Source organism: Lissotriton vulgaris, unplaced genomic scaffold, assembly GCF_964263255.1.
Source record: "Lissotriton vulgaris unplaced genomic scaffold, aLisVul1.2 SCAFFOLD_1138, whole genome shotgun sequence".
Taxonomy (NCBI): Eukaryota; Metazoa; Chordata; class Amphibia; order Caudata; family Salamandridae; genus Lissotriton; species Lissotriton vulgaris.
Genome location: NW_028244494.1, coordinates 552,336 through 569,233, shown reverse-complemented (window position 1 = coordinate 569,233; position 16,898 = coordinate 552,336). Strand labels below are relative to the sequence as shown.

At 45.1% G+C, this 16,898-nt stretch overlaps 1 protein-coding gene across 2 annotated transcripts in view; it reads right to left on the bottom strand.

The window, feature by feature from the left end:
- Positions 1–14,595: 14,595 nt before the first annotated feature.
- LOC147667216 (la-related protein 7-like) overlaps positions 14,596–16,898 on the bottom strand; it is a 211,620-nt gene continuing 209,317 nt past the window's right edge. For both annotated transcript variants that reach the window (XM_086948842.1, XM_086948843.1), the window contains exon 13: positions 14,596–15,003. In XM_086948842.1, coding sequence (XP_086804968.1) covers positions 14,926–15,003 — 78 coding nt within the window. In that variant the 3' untranslated portion in view covers positions 14,596–14,925. The remainder of the gene's footprint in view (positions 15,004–16,898) is intronic.

Genomic DNA, 16,898 nt, shown 5'->3' with positions numbered 1-16,898 from the left:
AAGGGCAGGCATCTTCAGTTAGGGAGTGCAGTGGTGGAGTAGTGATGTCTTTTTGTAGTTCTCATGGCTCTTTTGCAGGCTCGGTTATAGTGCCGTAGCATGCTTTTGGCTGTTTCACCTCTTGATTTTCTCCGTTTGCATTGTCGTATGCTGAGTTCTGTTTTCATTCTTTTGATGTTGTCATTATGAGGCATTCTTTTTGTGGTCAACTCTGGACGTGGTTCTTGTTGGCAACTGTTAGACCAGTTCAGCAGAAATCCAGTTGTAAAAGGTGTGTATCTCCTTTGGCCACATGTTTATTGGGGGTTTTTTCAAGGTGGGCTTTGAGTGCTGGTTGCCTACCTTTTTCCATTGTCTGTGCAAGTGTTTGTAGTTGTCTTCGAAGTGTTCTTATTGATAGGTGTGTGGATCTTAAAGGTGATGATATTGTGTTCACTCCAGCTCACAGTAGGCTTGTCTGCAACTGTGGCTTGTCCTAAGGGTGCAAATATGACATTTAGCATGTGTCCAGCGCAGAGAGATGGGCCAGAAATGATCTGTAGAATGAAGGCTTCAAGGATGGTTCTGACAGCTGTGGTTAGATTCTTCTGGTCAAAACATATGTTGAGTTATCCTAAAATGTATAGGTTTGGGAGGTCCAGATGGGTTTTGGTTACTGTATGACTTTGGATAACTTTAAAGTTGGCAAGGTACTACTGCTCAAACCAGTTTCCTGTGCTTCTTTGATAGAGCCTCTTCCCAACATGGGAATGTATTTCTTGCAGAGTCAGGTCTTTTTAGTTTGCCAAACAGCACCTTACACACTGACTACCTGTTCACTCTAGTGTATGAGATGTAATTCTAGGTCAGGACTGGAGGCGAGGATTATGCTTATTCCTTCTTCACTTTTAATGAACACTTTAAACACAGAAGCAATTAAGACAACTACAATTCCCATGAACACCAGGGAAAAACTACAAAAAATAGTTTAGTCCTTTGTCAATGTCCTTGGTCATGGCTCCCATAATATCCTCTGGCGCTTCCTGTTCCTCTTTCTTCGCTGCAAGGCAGCCAGTTAAGTGGAATTTTTCTCTTTCCCCATATGTTTTGTCAGGTATTTCAGATATCTGTTGTGAGGGACGCGCTGGGCGTTGTGTCCGAAGCCACGACTGTTGAGTTTCTTTACAGATTCCCTGTCAGTCGTGGGTCCGCATTTGGCCTCTTTACGCGTTGAGAGTCCCCAGGACGACCGCGGTGCGATCCTCTGCCCAATAGAGGGCGCTGCAGGGCGGGCGCGACGTCCTGGCCTGCGGAGCGCGCTTCCTGTCTGTGAATTTTCAAACGTGCTCTGCATGGCCAGATACTGATTGTGCTTCCCTTGCCATCCGGTAATCGGCCAGTTGAAATCTGGGTCGGTATTAATTTTAGCCACATTTTCTTTTCAACAATTTGACGCCTGCTGGGGCTGGTAGCGGTGCGGTGCACCGTCAGTGACGCCCGGAGGGCCAGTATTTTTCAGGTCAGAGTGGCCTAAGTGGTGACACCTCTTCCCGGGTAGCGAGACCCTAGTGATTGTAGAGGATGTTTAAGTCTCCAGAGGCTTGTGCCTCATTAATTGTGTGCTGCCTGGGCCACCCACATTTGTCAGGGGTAACCCCTCAGCCCATAGTTGCGCATTCAACGTGTGCTGCTTCTTATTTACACCTCAGCCTCCATCATTTCAGTTAGGAGCTACCCTCCTATAGCCTTATTATGGAGCAGGAGTATTACGAGAAGGACGACTCCCTGGCCTACCTCCAATGGAATGATAACTTTTATGAGGCTATTGATACCTCTATATACAGGGCGGTGAACAACCTGATGGTCCCCATGGAGCAGAGATTGGCTGACAAGATAGAGCAGGACTGTGCAAAGATGGCACAGTCTGGTTCCGGCTCAGCCCTTGCCCAGGATAAGGCACCTCAACAGATCATGAGAGAGGGTTCCCCACCCCCCAAGAAGTGTTAGGAGGGGTTAGATAAGGACACCTTCACGCATCTTAAGCAGGCTTTCCGAGCAAAAAGTTCTCCAGTGGAACCCCCACAGTGTCAAACCATTCCAGAGGCAGCTCCCCCCGCCCGAGTCACCTCAGTCCCAGGATGAGGACTCCCCGGAGGAGTCTGAAGAGGAAGTGGGTTCCTCTAGATCTTAGCGACCAGTGGGCCCTCAGGAACCTACCCAGGAGGACATGTCGTATATGCTGGACCCAGATGACATTGCACAACGAAGGTCAGCTGAGTTATGTTGTTTGTTATTTTAGCACGTCAACAAAGAGGCGTCCCAGTGCTGAAGCAGAACATGGAGGCTGGTAACCAGAAGAAGGCACTAGAGCAAAGGGAAAAGATGAGTTTTCATGGTCTTACAGAAGGCCAAATAGTTGTTCATGGCACAAATGGAAAATGACAAAGCATTCCAAAGCTTGACAGACAGTAAATGGAAGGAGCGGCCGCCCGATCGAGCTCTCCTCATTCGAGGCACAGTCGCCAAATGTTGTCCCATTGAGCAAAGTTGGCGCGAGGGAGAATAGAATGAGAGCAAGTTTGACAAAATGCCAGGAGAGAAGGATTTCAGAATTTTGAACGCAGTACAGAGGACCTTAAATTACTCTCGGCTGGTAACATGCAGCCAATATAGCCGGCAAATTGCCCAAGAGGTAGGGCAGGTTCTAGGGAGGGCCAGAAGGGTTCTAGCCGCAGTATTTTTAACTTGTTGTAGTCTTGGGGTTTCGGTCTTGTTTACCCCTAAATAAAGTGCATTTGGCATAGTCCAGTCTTGACAAGATGGAGGCCTTAATAATCATCTGCCTGGTGAACGGGTCGTAAAACCCAAGCAGCGGTTTGAACCCCCGTAGGATGCCAAAACAAGTCCCTGCAACTTTCTTAGTTTGAGACTGAAAGCCGAATCGACCCAGACACCTAGATCTTTCACCACCTGCTTAGAGGTAGATGCATAACCAAGTATAGATGGCCACCACAGTTCCACCCACAGCTCTCAATCAATCTTTTCCTACAAGCAGAACCTCTGACTTGCTGGAATTCAGTTGGAGACAGTTGGCAGTCATCCACTTGGCAACAACCGTAAGATCGTCCTGAAACTTAGATGCTGCCCCCAAGGTGTCGTCCGAGAGAGCGACTACCAACTGTGTATCATCAGCATATGATACAATAGTAAGCCCTCTGCTCCTCGCCAGGACCGCCAAAGGTTGAACATAGAGGTTAAAAAGCATAAGGCTCAACGCAGAGACCTGAGAAACTCCTTGTTTGTTAGAATGGAGGGTCGAGGCGAATGGAGGCGCCATAACCTGGAAGGTCCTGTTGGAGAAAGGAATCAAACCAATCCAGGGCAGAGCCCACAACACCTGCCTCCTCCAGCCTAAGCAGCAGGATCTGGTGAGAGACCGTATCAGATGCGGCACTGAGGTGTAAAAGAATCAGAGCCGACGTACGTCCCTCATCCAGAGCAAGCCTAAGATGCTCGATGACAGCTAGGAAAGCAGACTCCCTGCTGTGACCTGAGCGCAAACCATTCTGAGAAATGTCCAGGCAGTTGTTCTCTTCTAGAAATCTAGAAAGGATGGAACTGATATGGGTCTCCGTGATCTTGGCGAGCCACGGGAGAAGAGAGATTGGGTGATAATTTTCCAGTTTGGCTGCATTCAGAGATTGTCATATGGATACTTCATTACATTAAGCGGAGGGACCGCCCTGGCTTGCTTCCAAATGCTGGGAACAACCGCTCTAGACAAGGATATGTTAACCAACTGGCTCAAAGGTGACAAGAGCACAGGTAGCGATTTCCTGAATTGGTCAGGTTTGAGGGGATCAGAAGGGGAGCCAGATTTAATCTTGTTGAATAGTGACCGTAGCTCCTCCAGGGAGACCAGCGGGAATGCAGCCAGTATATGTATGTGTAAAGAGTGGTCTCGGCACATGGTCAGAACTCAGCGGTGTGAGGGAAGGTCTTATAAATGTTCTCTACCTTTTCGATAAAAAAAGGTGGCGAGAGCCTCACACTGCTCATCGGATGATATATGAGGCACTGCAGGGACCCCCGACTGTTTCAAATCTATCCATATAGAAAAGATGGTTTTGGAGGGGGTGCAACTGCTCCTGATCTCGCCGGCGAAATAAGCTGCCGGCTCTGTATGAATGGCCCTATGATCGTTTTTGATAGCCGCCTGATAGCACTGCTTCTGCATCGGGTCATACTCCCATCTCCATACCCTTTCCAGCCTTTTTCAGCTTTTACGCAAAATGTCAAGATCATTATTATACCAAGGATTGGATTTAGAGTTACGACTTATTGACCACTTTGCAGGAATAACTACATCAAGAGGACTGCGAATCCAGTCTGAGAGTGCTTTATCAGCGGCATCAGGATCAGCTGGCATACTAAAGGCATTTATGGAGAGGAGGTCATGAAATTGGTCAAGATCAAGTTTATGCCAGGGGCGTTTTAAAACAAACTTCAGAGGCAGCTTCCGAGAAGGCATAACCCCTGAGAGGGACACAGGTACTAAATAATGATCTGACCAACAGACAAGAATAGGGGTGTGAACTGATAGTAGAGGAAGATTTGAGAACACTGGGTCCAGCAGATGGTCTGCAGAGTGAATGGGACTCTGGAGCAGTTGCAACAGCTGACATGCACCCAGATCAGCTAAGAAATTGCACATCTCCGCTTCCTGTGGATTGTCCAAGTGCAGATTCGAATCCCCAATGGCACTAAAATTGGCCGTCCTCATAGCCAGAATATTGACAATTTCCATAAGCGCCGCCCTAAACTCTTTAGAGGGTCCGGGCAGACAATATCAGTAACCCTGACATGGTGTAGCAGGCATTCAGTGAGAGCCCGAGCGTGCGCACTCACAGCCTACTAGGGTCTCTTTAACGAAGGAACAGGTGTAACAAGATTTAAAAATCGGAGCGATGCCACTCCCTCTAGACTCTCTATTAAGGGTCACAATATGAAAACCCTGGGGGAGGGCTAAACCTAACACTGACTCAGAGTCGGCAGATAATCAAGACTCAGTTAAAAAAAGAGCATCAGGAGATTCCTCAGATAGCAGATCATAGATGTCGGAGTGATGTTTGACTGAAGAACGACATTTGAGGACCGAAAAGTTTAATGTCATTGTTAGAGCATGGATTAAGAGAAGGGGGTGGGGTCAGTGTCCAGGAATTAAATCCTCAATTCAAGCAGCAGAATGGGCCGTCTGGAAGGAGACATAAAGGGTGGTTGCAGGAGCGCAAAGCTTTCCTTATAGCCAGGAGATTAGCTGGGGCATAGGTAAGCCTGTTTTTGGACGCCAGCTGAAAAGGCGGCTAGGTACATGGCAGCCCTTCTTAGGAAGCCACTTGAGAACGAAGCCCGCAGCCTGTTTAGAGCAGAATGCCCGTGCCACACCTTAGTAGGCAAGGTGGCGCTCACACCGGATATAGACGCAAAGATGACCAACTTCCCAGCAAAGTTTGTCAAGGACCCCAAGAAGGGAATTGACAGGTTTTGGTGGGCTTTCCAGGATAAGCTCTTGGACGCTGTTGGCCAGATAACCAATATTTTGGTCATGGCCGAGGAAGCCCGGGTTCTGGTTCTCTCATTGCCCCCCGGCGTCCTCTCTGCTTGGGCGCAGCACGCCATCTGTTTTATGGGGAATGAGAACTGAGCCCTATCAACAGAACATCGCCGTTCTTTGTTGATCAAGGTAGACCCCAAATTGGGGGACCTGGCCTCCTCCGAGGCGGGAGCAGCAGCGCGGGTGGTTTGTTTGGTGAACCATTTGTTAAAGAGTTAGGAAAGTTTGTGGCGACATTTACGCAGTTGGATAAAGCACAGACTAATATCAAGAGGGTCTTCCACCCCCGGGTTTTCCAAGGGGCCGGTCGACTCGCCGGTTCTCCTCCCCCCCCCCCCCCCCCCAAGCAAGGGGCAAGGCTCTGGGCACGGGCAGTATCAGGCTAACCCGCGCTTAAACAACTTCTACCCGACAAGAGGGCAACACTTAAAAAGGCCGCAGAGGATATAAGGGCAGCAACAACGGCTATTCAAACTGTGAGGGTTCTCCCCTCGGCGCAGCTAAGAGTGTGGGGGACGGGGAGGGCTGGTTTTGTTACTCCTGGCTTGGGAAGACATTACAGCGGACGCATGGGTTTCCCAGATGGTACAGGGGTACCAAATAGAGTTCTACGGGTCCCCCCCGTCAATACGCCCACCCTCACCCCATCTCCTTTTCTGCCCCGGACGTAGCTATGGTAGACGAAGAGGTCTCAGCCCTGCTTTAGAAGGGGCAATCTGCTGAACGGCGGTTCATCTGGAGGGTTTTCTCAGCAACCTCTTCTTGGTCAACAAGGCAGATGGGGGCCGAAAGCCAGTGAAATCTCTGGGATTTCAAAGAGTGGTTGGTGTATCGCCACTTCAAGATGGAGGGTATCCATCTTCCCAGGGATGTGCTGCTTCCATCTAATTGGATGGTGCGCCTGGACCTGAAAGAGGAGTACCCGAGGGTCCAGATCATTCCCCCACCGTCGTTTCCTCCAACTTCTCTGGCGCAGCCAGGCATACGAGTTTCTAACTCTGCCTTTCGGCCTGTCGTCCGCACCTTGGTGCTTCACCAAGGTCCTCAAACTAGTGGTGGGGTTTTTGTGGGCCCAGGGGATCCGACTTATCATTTATTAGGACAATATGCTCATCCTGGCGCAGTACCCCTCGAGACTGAGGGCGCATCTTCAGACGGTAGTAGACCTATTGGAGGGCCTAGGTTTCGTGATCAATGAGTAGAAATCTCTCCTCCTCCCGGCGCAAAAAGCTGTCTTTCTGTTTTTTTCCCATAGACTCCACCTCTACCTCATTGAGTCTTCCCTCTCGGAAGATCGCAAAGATACATCACAAGATGCGACAGACTCTGGCCAAACAGCGTACCTCGCTGAGACCTTGTGGGTCTGCTCTCCGCCTCGATTCAGGCATTCTTTCCCGGCCCGCTGCACTATCAGACCCTGCCACGTCTGAAAGCATACCATTTGAGAGGCCAAGCATACTTGCAAGTGGTTCTGTAGACAGACTAGGTGAGGGAAGAGCTGGAGTGGTGACAAGCTCACATGGAAGCCTGAAACGGAAGCTATGTTCGGTTCCGATCTCGACTTGGTGATAGAGTCAGATGCCAGCAGGTCAGGCTTGGGAGCTCGGGGTGGGGATTTCTCCACAGGCGCAAATTGGTCTCCCCAAGAGCAGCACCTACACATAAATTGCCTGGAGCTCTTAGGAGGGTCGTTCACGGTCCGATGCTGGACCAAGGACCGGATACAGTCCTCTGTACTGTTAAAGATGGAAAATGTTTCGGCGGTGGGATATATCAATCATTTGGGGGGTACCAAATCCCGGGGATGGGCGAACATGGCCAAGGAGTTCTGGAATTTCTGCCTGGACAACCAGGAGTCGGTAACGGCAGAATACCTCCCCAGCCGGGACATCAGGTGGCAGATTGGCACTCTCGCCACCTACAGGACGCCAGCCTCTGGAAGCTGGATCCGCAGGTCTTTTGCCTTCTGGCACAGGTGGGGGCCTTTCTCCATCATCTGGTTTGCATGTCTCCTCCACCACCATCTGCCTCGGTTCTTCAGCTGGAGTCCGGACCCGCTGGCAGAGGCGACGGACGCTTTTCTCCAGGACGGGAGCCGAGAGAGCAGTTACGCCTTTCCCCCGTTCTCGATGATCACATGGACTTTGGCCTTGGTCCGCAGGCAGAGGACGAAGGTGGTGTTGATAGCACTGCTCTGGAGGTCGCAAGTGTGGAACTTTCCTGGGCTTCTCCAACCTGACTCCCCACTTTCATCACAATCTAGTGAATCCGGACAACGAGGCCCATCATTTGGTGGAGGAGGGCTTGTTACACCTCATGGCATGGCAGATTACAGGCAGAGGTGGAGACTCCCAAGCCTTTCAGGCCACGCGGAGTTCCTGTTGTCCAGGGCCTGGGCCGACAGCACGTCCAAGCGTTATCAGTCCTCATGGACAAGATGGGTATGCTGATGTTTGCAAAGGGAAGTGGATTCTGTGTGATCAGATACAACTCACATCCTCAATTTCCTTGCAAGTTTGGCAGAAAAGGGATTGGCATATCGGTCAATAAATGTCATCCAGTCCGCCATCTCGGCAGAGCATTCCCCGTTGGAGGGAGCACGGGTGGGCGAACATCCTTTTGTCTGCAGGTTACTGAGAGGGATCCGTTTGTCTCTCCCTCCAGAACCGTAGTATTGTACTCTTTGGGATGTCAATTTGGTCTTGAACCTTTTCTTATCGTGGCAACCAAATCGCTTCCTGTCTCGGAAAGAGATTTCTGTGAAGCTGGCGATGTTGCTGTGCCTCATCTCTTGCAGGAGGGTGTCAGACGTACGTGCCCTGGATATCACGGCTAGAGTTTTTTCTGCTGACGGGGTAACATTTACAATAAGTAGACGTACCAAGTCGAATACCAGCACTATCTCTTATCCAGCCTTTGCTGATTCTCCTAAACTCTGTGTGGTGAAATGCCTTAAGGCCTCTGAGGAGGTAAATATAATTCTCTACATGTATCCAAAATAAATTGGCAGAAAGTATAATAATATGAAACGTGGGACGTTTTTCCGTGTGTGGAGCACTCCAGCTCGATCTCAAGAGAAACATCTCACAAGTAATATTATCCTTTCTGTAGCTATAATTTGGATACATGTGGAGAATTAGATTTATGAGCCCTGATGAAGTCAAAGACATAATGCCAGTAGGATGAAACACGTGTTGGCTAGAGACTTGAAGATTAGAATTAAAGAATCACAAGAATGGACAATTTTAATGTGAACTATGAATTATAGTGTGCTCTAAGTTGTCGTTGAAAAACAGCTATTTTTAGTTATTAAAGGATGCGTGGTGGCTACCTTACCTTGAATAGCACCATAGTATGCATAAGATATTTGTAGATGGAATAGTGGGTGTGTGCCGGATGATACAGTGACACATATATATGTACATAAACATATATACTGTACTCATTGCTACCTTGAGCAGCAAGCATAAAGACAGTCTTGCTCAGCGATTGTAGCCCCACCCAAAATGTCAGTTGCTTCAACATGCAGTTCTGCACATAAATGTAGTGTGGTCCTAGGTAGTTGTTTGCAGTAGCAAGCAGGGCAGCAGAGCTTGGGCCACAGTAAAGAGCAGAAGGAGGTTACGGCCACATTGTGTCTGTAGGTCGATAGAGGGCAGCCTGAATCCCAGCTTGAGAAACCAGGTGATAGGAAGATTAGATGACAAAGATAGTGGAGGTGGCAGACTGGCATTCATAGTGTCTTTGCTGTGAACATTGGCTGGGTTTATGATCTGAGCCAGATCAAGGTTTCCTAATAAGAACAGCACCCCATTTGTGTGACTGGGCATAGTGTCTGTGACAGCAACAGATCAAAAAAAGAACCCTGCAAGGTCTATAAGGTATTTGCGTGGCCCTCGTTTTTTTCATTTCTGGTCATTGGCACTATACCCAGTCACACAAGTAGGTACCATGTGTATCTGGAGATATGTGAGAGTGCTGGGTGATATACATTTTGTGGATCCCCATAGCTTTCATAAAACTGTGAGGAAAAGGAGTGCATGTATTCAAAGATTGAGGGTTGCAAGACCTTCTGTGTAAAAGACTTTAAGGAATCCACACAAATCACATGGGGTGGGCGGATTTTGCATAATCGCGTTAGGCAAATATCCGCGAAACGGTAAAAAATCTCAGCGAACAGGCAGAAATTCCGCGAACACGCGGAATTGCTTGTTCGAGATGCTTTTTTACTGTTCGCAATCGCTGTTGGGTGCTCGGGGGGAAATATCTTGCGAACACGCATTTGAGAACGCGAACAAGCAAAAAAATTCGCTAAGTCGCAGAAAGCAGAATTTTGGGCAATTTTGTATTCTTCGCGGAACGGAAATTACCCAAATTCCGCGAGCGGAACGGAATTTACCACCCAGGCCTACAAATCACACCACTCTGAACTCTCCTGGATGTCCACTTTTCAAAAATGTCTGAGTTTGGTAGGTTTCCCTTGGTGGTGGCTTAACAAGGGCCCAAATTCCGGAGCTACTCCTATTGCTTGAATAGGTCACTTTTTGACAGGAAATGTTGATGTTTCTGCGTTGCGGTTTTGGGCTTGTTTTGTCGTGGGTGCTAAGCTCAGCCACATATGTAGGGTAGCATTTTTATTGTAAGAAGTGATATTAGTACATATGAATTTTGTGGATCCCCGCAGAACCTGAAACTTCTCCTCACAGAAATGAAAGGAAAAAGGTGTTTTAGCCAAAGCTTGAGGTTTGTAAGGACTTTTGGGTAAAAACAGTGTTCTATGCACACAAGCAAGACCACCTTGGACTCCCCTGTGTGTCCAGTCTTTAGACATGTCTTGGTTTAGTCAATTTTCATAGGTGGCGGCTGAGCCCAGCCCCAAAATCCACAGCTACCCACAGTGCAGAAAAAGTTGCTTGCTGGGTGATAAGTGATGTCTCCAGGTGGATTCTGAAGTCTTCATTGTCCCAACCACAAGGCCCGGCCACACAACTGGGGTAACATTTTTATTCAGGACACGAGTGGGAAGACAGATAATATGACATTTGTTATTACCAATTGAATTTCTCTACTTGTTTGGCTTCCGGACCTGAGTGTGCAAGATAAAAAAAATCAATTTGCAAAATGCCTTATTAATCACATGATAGTATGGACAACCCCAAACACGGAGGCATACAAATAACCATTGTTCCTAAACTCAGTATCTTGTGCAAATTGAATACATAGGTATCCTTCACACCCATTTTTCGTTCATTAGAGGCGGCGGCGGTTAGAGGCGGCAGACCCGAGAGCAGAGGACGGCCCGGGACCAGGGTTCAATTCCAGACGCGGCAGGGTCGTGGACCAGGGTCAGCGGACTCGATAATTCTCATCTCGGTGCCTACTCTAACCAGGGATCACACTCGGCAACTCTGGGCATTAGCTTGCCTTATCTCCACAACGGCCCCCCACATACGCCGGGGATGTCTGGTTTCACCTTGGAGATACCCAGTAGGGACCATCTCACAGGGAAAGCCAGGACGGGTTCCCCAGCGGTCTACTGCGCAGAGATACTCCTTAGGGAGTCGATTCTAGCGCATTACAAACCCACAATTAATTAATTAATCAATTGCATTTTACCATATGAATCACTGTATGGTCGGTACTCAATGAAAAATCATTATAAGCCGCAGCTCAGTCGTTCTCTGGGTACTGCGTGGTTTTGGAGAAAATACAAACCATATATATCCCAGTGATCAGAAGGTTTTAGCAGGCATAATATGTTGCTTTTGTAAACCAGCCATTGTGACAAAAAATTACGGATGAAAATGTTCTTGCCAATGGCTATTTTCTCTTACTTATTTTCTTTAAAGTTTTATTTCAATGATTAGTTTCTTTGGGTAAACCTTGCGGTATCGACACAAATGGCCCCTTAATGAATTTAGTCTACTTAGAAATATATAGCATTGCGGGATCACCCATGGGTTTTACTCCGTTTACTCCGCAAACTGCAAGTAGGATGAAAGCACAACCATTCGCAAAAATTGACTACTTGTTAGAAAAATGCAAAAACTGTAGAAAAAATGTTTTGATACAACTCTGTTTGTTTCTGAAAGCTGGGACGATGGTGATCCTAGCACAACCAACCTCTAGTGGATGCCATTCTTTGGAAAAAAACATGCTTTCTTGCAATGTACTTTTTCCCATTTCCCCCTCAAAAAACACGAAATGCAGCTATGTTTTGGCTATTTTCTCAGTACCCGTCAGGGGACCCTACAAACACTAGATACCTTTAGGTGTTTTCCAAGGCGTTTGAGGGAAAAAGGGTGCAAAATTTGAGTTTTGGCTATGTGTAAAGTATCATATGATGGTGATCTGAGCACTACGGGTTTAAGCGATATCAGTCCTAGTTTTTTTACTATTAGTTAGATCTGTGTGCTGTGCCTGACAGAGTGTACCTAAGCACTCCAAGTAGTAACTAAAGAGAGGGCTAGCTTGCTAAACTGCCTGCTAGACTCAGGTACGCACTACTAGTGTTGATATACAAATTGTTCAAAAGAAGTTAAACCAAGTTTAAAACACCTAATCCATTCTATTCAATTTATTCTTCTCAAAAATAATCTTTTTTGATATTCAATTACAAGCAAATATTTCTTCATAGATGAAACATTAAACAATCATGAATACAATACATGATTTAAGCAAAAAAGCAAATCAAAATTCAATGACTTTCTTCAATCAATGTAGATGTTGATGGCTCAATGCATTTCGGGACGTTGACATAGTCTCTTCGTCAGGGGCAACACTATAAGTCAAAATATAACAAGCAGATAGATCAGCACATTTAAAAGGATCCATAAGTATACTCTAATTCAGTCAAACAATATCGAATAGCCTAGTAAACAGCATACTTTGGAGACTCGTATATACATATCAGGAAACCAACTTAAGTAATATACTGTCATGACCCAAAAACTGTTCAGTTAAAAAATCAACATATAGATTACAAGATGTTTCTACGGTAATTAACCTGCTTTTGTAGTTATGAGCGTATGTAACAGTATGAAAAAAGATATAAAGAAAAGCCACCACCATTGAAACATCCTAATGTGCAACTTCCAAATGTACTACTTAATAGTAGAAAGTATCATCCTACTTGGTGTATATCTAAGAATACAATCCACCAAAGTCCTGAACACAAAAAATATAAAAACAACAAAGAGCAACAGCCAGTCAACCTCCGTGAACATTATACGTGATGTTGTGTGATTAAATCCACTTTACAGTACTTACAATTGTATAAAAATCCAGAGTTGCACAACCTATGAATTCAATCCAAGAGACATGATATAAATTCACTATACACAATGTTGGCACCTTTACAGTCCGTAGGAACACAAACTATCATTCAACATACCGTGAAAAATGAAAAGTAAGTATTGCACTTCGTGAAAACTCGAGCCGTAAGCCAAAATGCCACCGGGGAGATCCCTACAATTTAAAAGCCAACAGTCAACAAACTTCAAATACTAATGATTTATCCCAGACTTAACCCCAAATCAAGACAGAGTCCCACGCTTACCGAGATGGAAAAAGAACTGAGCCGTAAGTCACAATGTCGCCGAAGAACTCTCTACGATTTAAAAGTTAACGATCAACAAACTTTGAAGACTGATCATTTATACCGAACTCATCCCCACATTTAAACAGAGCCCTGCGCTTATCGAGATGGAGAAAAAGACGAGCACTTCTAGCGTCTCCTCGTTCGTGCGAAACCAGGTCATGTGATAGTGGTGCTATCGTGTGTTTAAAACGCGGTTACGTATTAAAACAAATCGTTCTGATAGGAGAGAATCGACGTTTCTACGTCGTTTCCAAACATTTGTAAGTTGCACATTGGGATGTTTCAATGGTGGTGGCTTTTCTTTGTATCTTTTTTCATACGCTCATAACTACAAAAGCAGGTTAATTACTGTAGAAACATCTTGTAATCTATATGTTGATTTTTTAACTGAACAGTTTTTGGGTCATGACAGTATATTACTTAAGTTGGTTTCCTGACATGTATATACGAGTCTCCAAAGTTTGGTGTTTACTAAGCAATTTCATATTGTTTGACTGAATTAGATTATACTTATAGATCCTTTTAACTGTGCTGATCTATCTGCTTGTTATATTTTGACTTATAGTGTTGCCCCTGATGAAGAGACTATGTCAACGTCCCGAAATGCATTGGGCCATCAACATCTACATTGATTGAAGAAAGTCATTGAATTTTGATTTGCTTTTTTGCTTAAATCAGGTATTATATTCATGATTGTTTAATGTTTTATCTTTGAAGAAATATTTGCTTGTCATTGAATATCAAAAAAGATTCTTTTTGAGAAGAATAAATTGAATAGAATGGATTAGATGTTTTAAACTTGGTATAACTTCTTTTGAACAATTTGTAAATCAACACTAGTAGTGCGTACCAGAGTCTAACAGGCAGTTTAGCAAACTAGCCCTGTCTTTAGTTATGTGTAAAGTATCACATATATCAATAAAGGTCCCTGGCACTAGGGGCAGAACACCCTCAGCAGTTAAGGGGTTAATACTTTTGAGTATGTTTGATAACACATCTCTAAAGTTCTAATTATGGCACTTCCACTCCAAATGTATATATGATTAAATTAATGAAAGATAGCTTCAATAAGCACAAGAGAGAAACACCCAAACTAAGTATATATAGGGGGACCTCTGCCGATATCTGAATCTTCTACTTTTGTCCTGCTTTGACTTAATTTCCACCCTCCCCTTCATCTCTCGTAAGAACAACTCCGTATCCCGCTGAAAAAGAAATTCCCATGCTGAATAGATGCAGTTCAATTTTCATTCACAGGGCCGATTTAAACTACTTGTATCTGGTGTCTCAGAGACAATTCGAAAGCATGTGCCTATTACATTTCAAACTTGATCAAGGCCTCAATTGCATGATCTTGAAACAGCCTCCAATTCACACCAAAATTAACTTTCAGAACCAAGCATTAAAAAATCCACACCTTTTTATTCCAGTTCTTTCTCAGTCAACTGGAACAATACAAAATGTTCACAACCTATAAAGCAATGAGAGCCCATTTACTCATGAGGAGTGCAAGAGAATAAACATCTGTTCGAAATGTTTTTCCTGGTCGTATTTTCAGAAAGGACGTATTTGATAAAGTGAATATTCGATCAATTCGGGAGAAAATACCTCATAAGAAAGGACAGTTTTATATACAGAAAATGCAGAGGACTCCAGTAAAATAACAATATACAACAGTCTTGTAATAATAAATGTGTACATAAAAGTATCTCTTTACAAAACAGCTTTTTTCCTAAAAATCATCAAAGTGGATGTGTTTGCTTGCTTCCCGAGACTTGGCCAGCCTGATTTTCTCAGCTTTAGCAATTAACTGCAAAAAGAAAACATAAAACAATTAATAATTAATGGTTTTTGACAAAAAATACAGTCAAGAAGGATGGTAGCATTTTGTTTTGGTGAAAGACAGTAAAACAAGCTGTGCGGGTAGACGCCATAAGCAAAACATGCAGGCTTATGATTTTTTGTAATAAGTATTACTATTAATTCACGGCACTTTAGTGAAGCTGAAAGAAAAGGTCGCATGCACATAAAGTATATGCCTGCATGAAATATATAAAATGAAAGAAATGGACAAACTTGTAAGAAAGAGTCTGCATGTGAACGGGTACACAGAATACACCAAGGTTTCAGGTGGTATCATTTGTTGACACCAGTACATCTGTTATTTTCAACAAAAAACTAAAAATCTAGAAAAAAACACCACTGTCAGCAAACACCCATGACAGGTATTTAGTATTCAAACCAGTCATTGAACCAGAGTAAATATTCCAGGTAAAGGCTGGCAAGACCGGAAAAGTAAACACTTTCACTTTGCCAAGTAACACCGCGTATATATCACAAAGTGTCAATCAATCTCAACGCAACCCCAGTGAGCAGTGATTGGATTGCAGAAAAAGACAGGTCCCCCCAAGCCTCTTCATTTGTTAGAATTCTATAGAAGGCATCAGAGGATGCGCCACACAATTAGAGCCCACAATATCTATTAGAACCGACGTTGCAAAAAGGTGCATAACTTACTTCTTTTAATCTATACTCTTCAGAATGACTATTTTCTTTACCTTCAAAAAATATCCAGCAAAACACAACAGTTTGAAAGCTGGGCTCTTTGATAAGTCAAAAGAATCAACTGATATTCAGCCATGACATACGAGTCAAGGCAATAATATTTTGCAAATTCACAGAGAAGTCGATAGGCCGTCTTGCTGGTCTACATCAAAAGTACCCACTTTCACAAAAATAGAGCAGTAACTTTCATGACGGTTAGAGTCTGCAGTTATCTCTTTAGGCAGTCTGGCTCTCTGCATTCCCTGGTAGGGCAGGACTGGCCATAGGGGGCACCTGGCGTTTTCCCGGTGGGCCGGAGCTCAATTTCCGAACGGTGGGGGCTGGTTTTGATACAGGGCAGTCCTGTAATATCAGCCACCTGTAACACAAGCACCAGCAGTGATAAAGCGGCAGCAGTGATAAAGCGGAAGCAGTGTTGCTCATCAATAGCACAAACCCCCTCCATTCCGGGGCTGGTCCAGCAGAATGGGGAGGGTTGACTGATGTTCCCAGTCCTGCCCTGCCAAATGACTATCCACTGCCAAGAAAAGTTACTTACCTTTGACAGCAATCTTTCTGGTGATGAATCTATCTACCAGCAGATTCCCACCTTGTGAATACCTCAAGGCATCAGACTGGATTCAGAAATTTTTCAGAACTCTTCCAGCAATAGGTGGTGCTGGCTCCATGTACACACCGGAAGTGACAGCATCATGGTGTCACTTGAGCCACACAATGCCCACTCTTGGCTGCAGACATCAGTTTCCCATCCATTGTGTCTGCTCCAAAGAGGTGAAAGGACGAGAAAGCCATCATGTTAGTTGAGGTGCAGTGCGATAACCTTCTTGAAATCTTATTAAAGGACCATCACTCTAGAGGGCCTTAATCATTACACCGTAGAATGATGCTTCAAGACAGGGAAAGGGTGAGATTGGCGAGGAATAAGCAGGTAGGTAGAGCATCCACCAGAAAGATAGCTAAAGAATGTAAGTACATTTTTCCTCTGATGGCTACTTCTACCATTTCTCACCTTGTGAAAAGATTCCCACGCAGTGGATTGCTTGGATGAAGGAAATGAAGGGATCATTATACAAGGAAGGCCTAGAGGAAAGAACTGGAAAACTGGCTGTCCCTGCACACCTCAGAGAACAAGCAGCAATG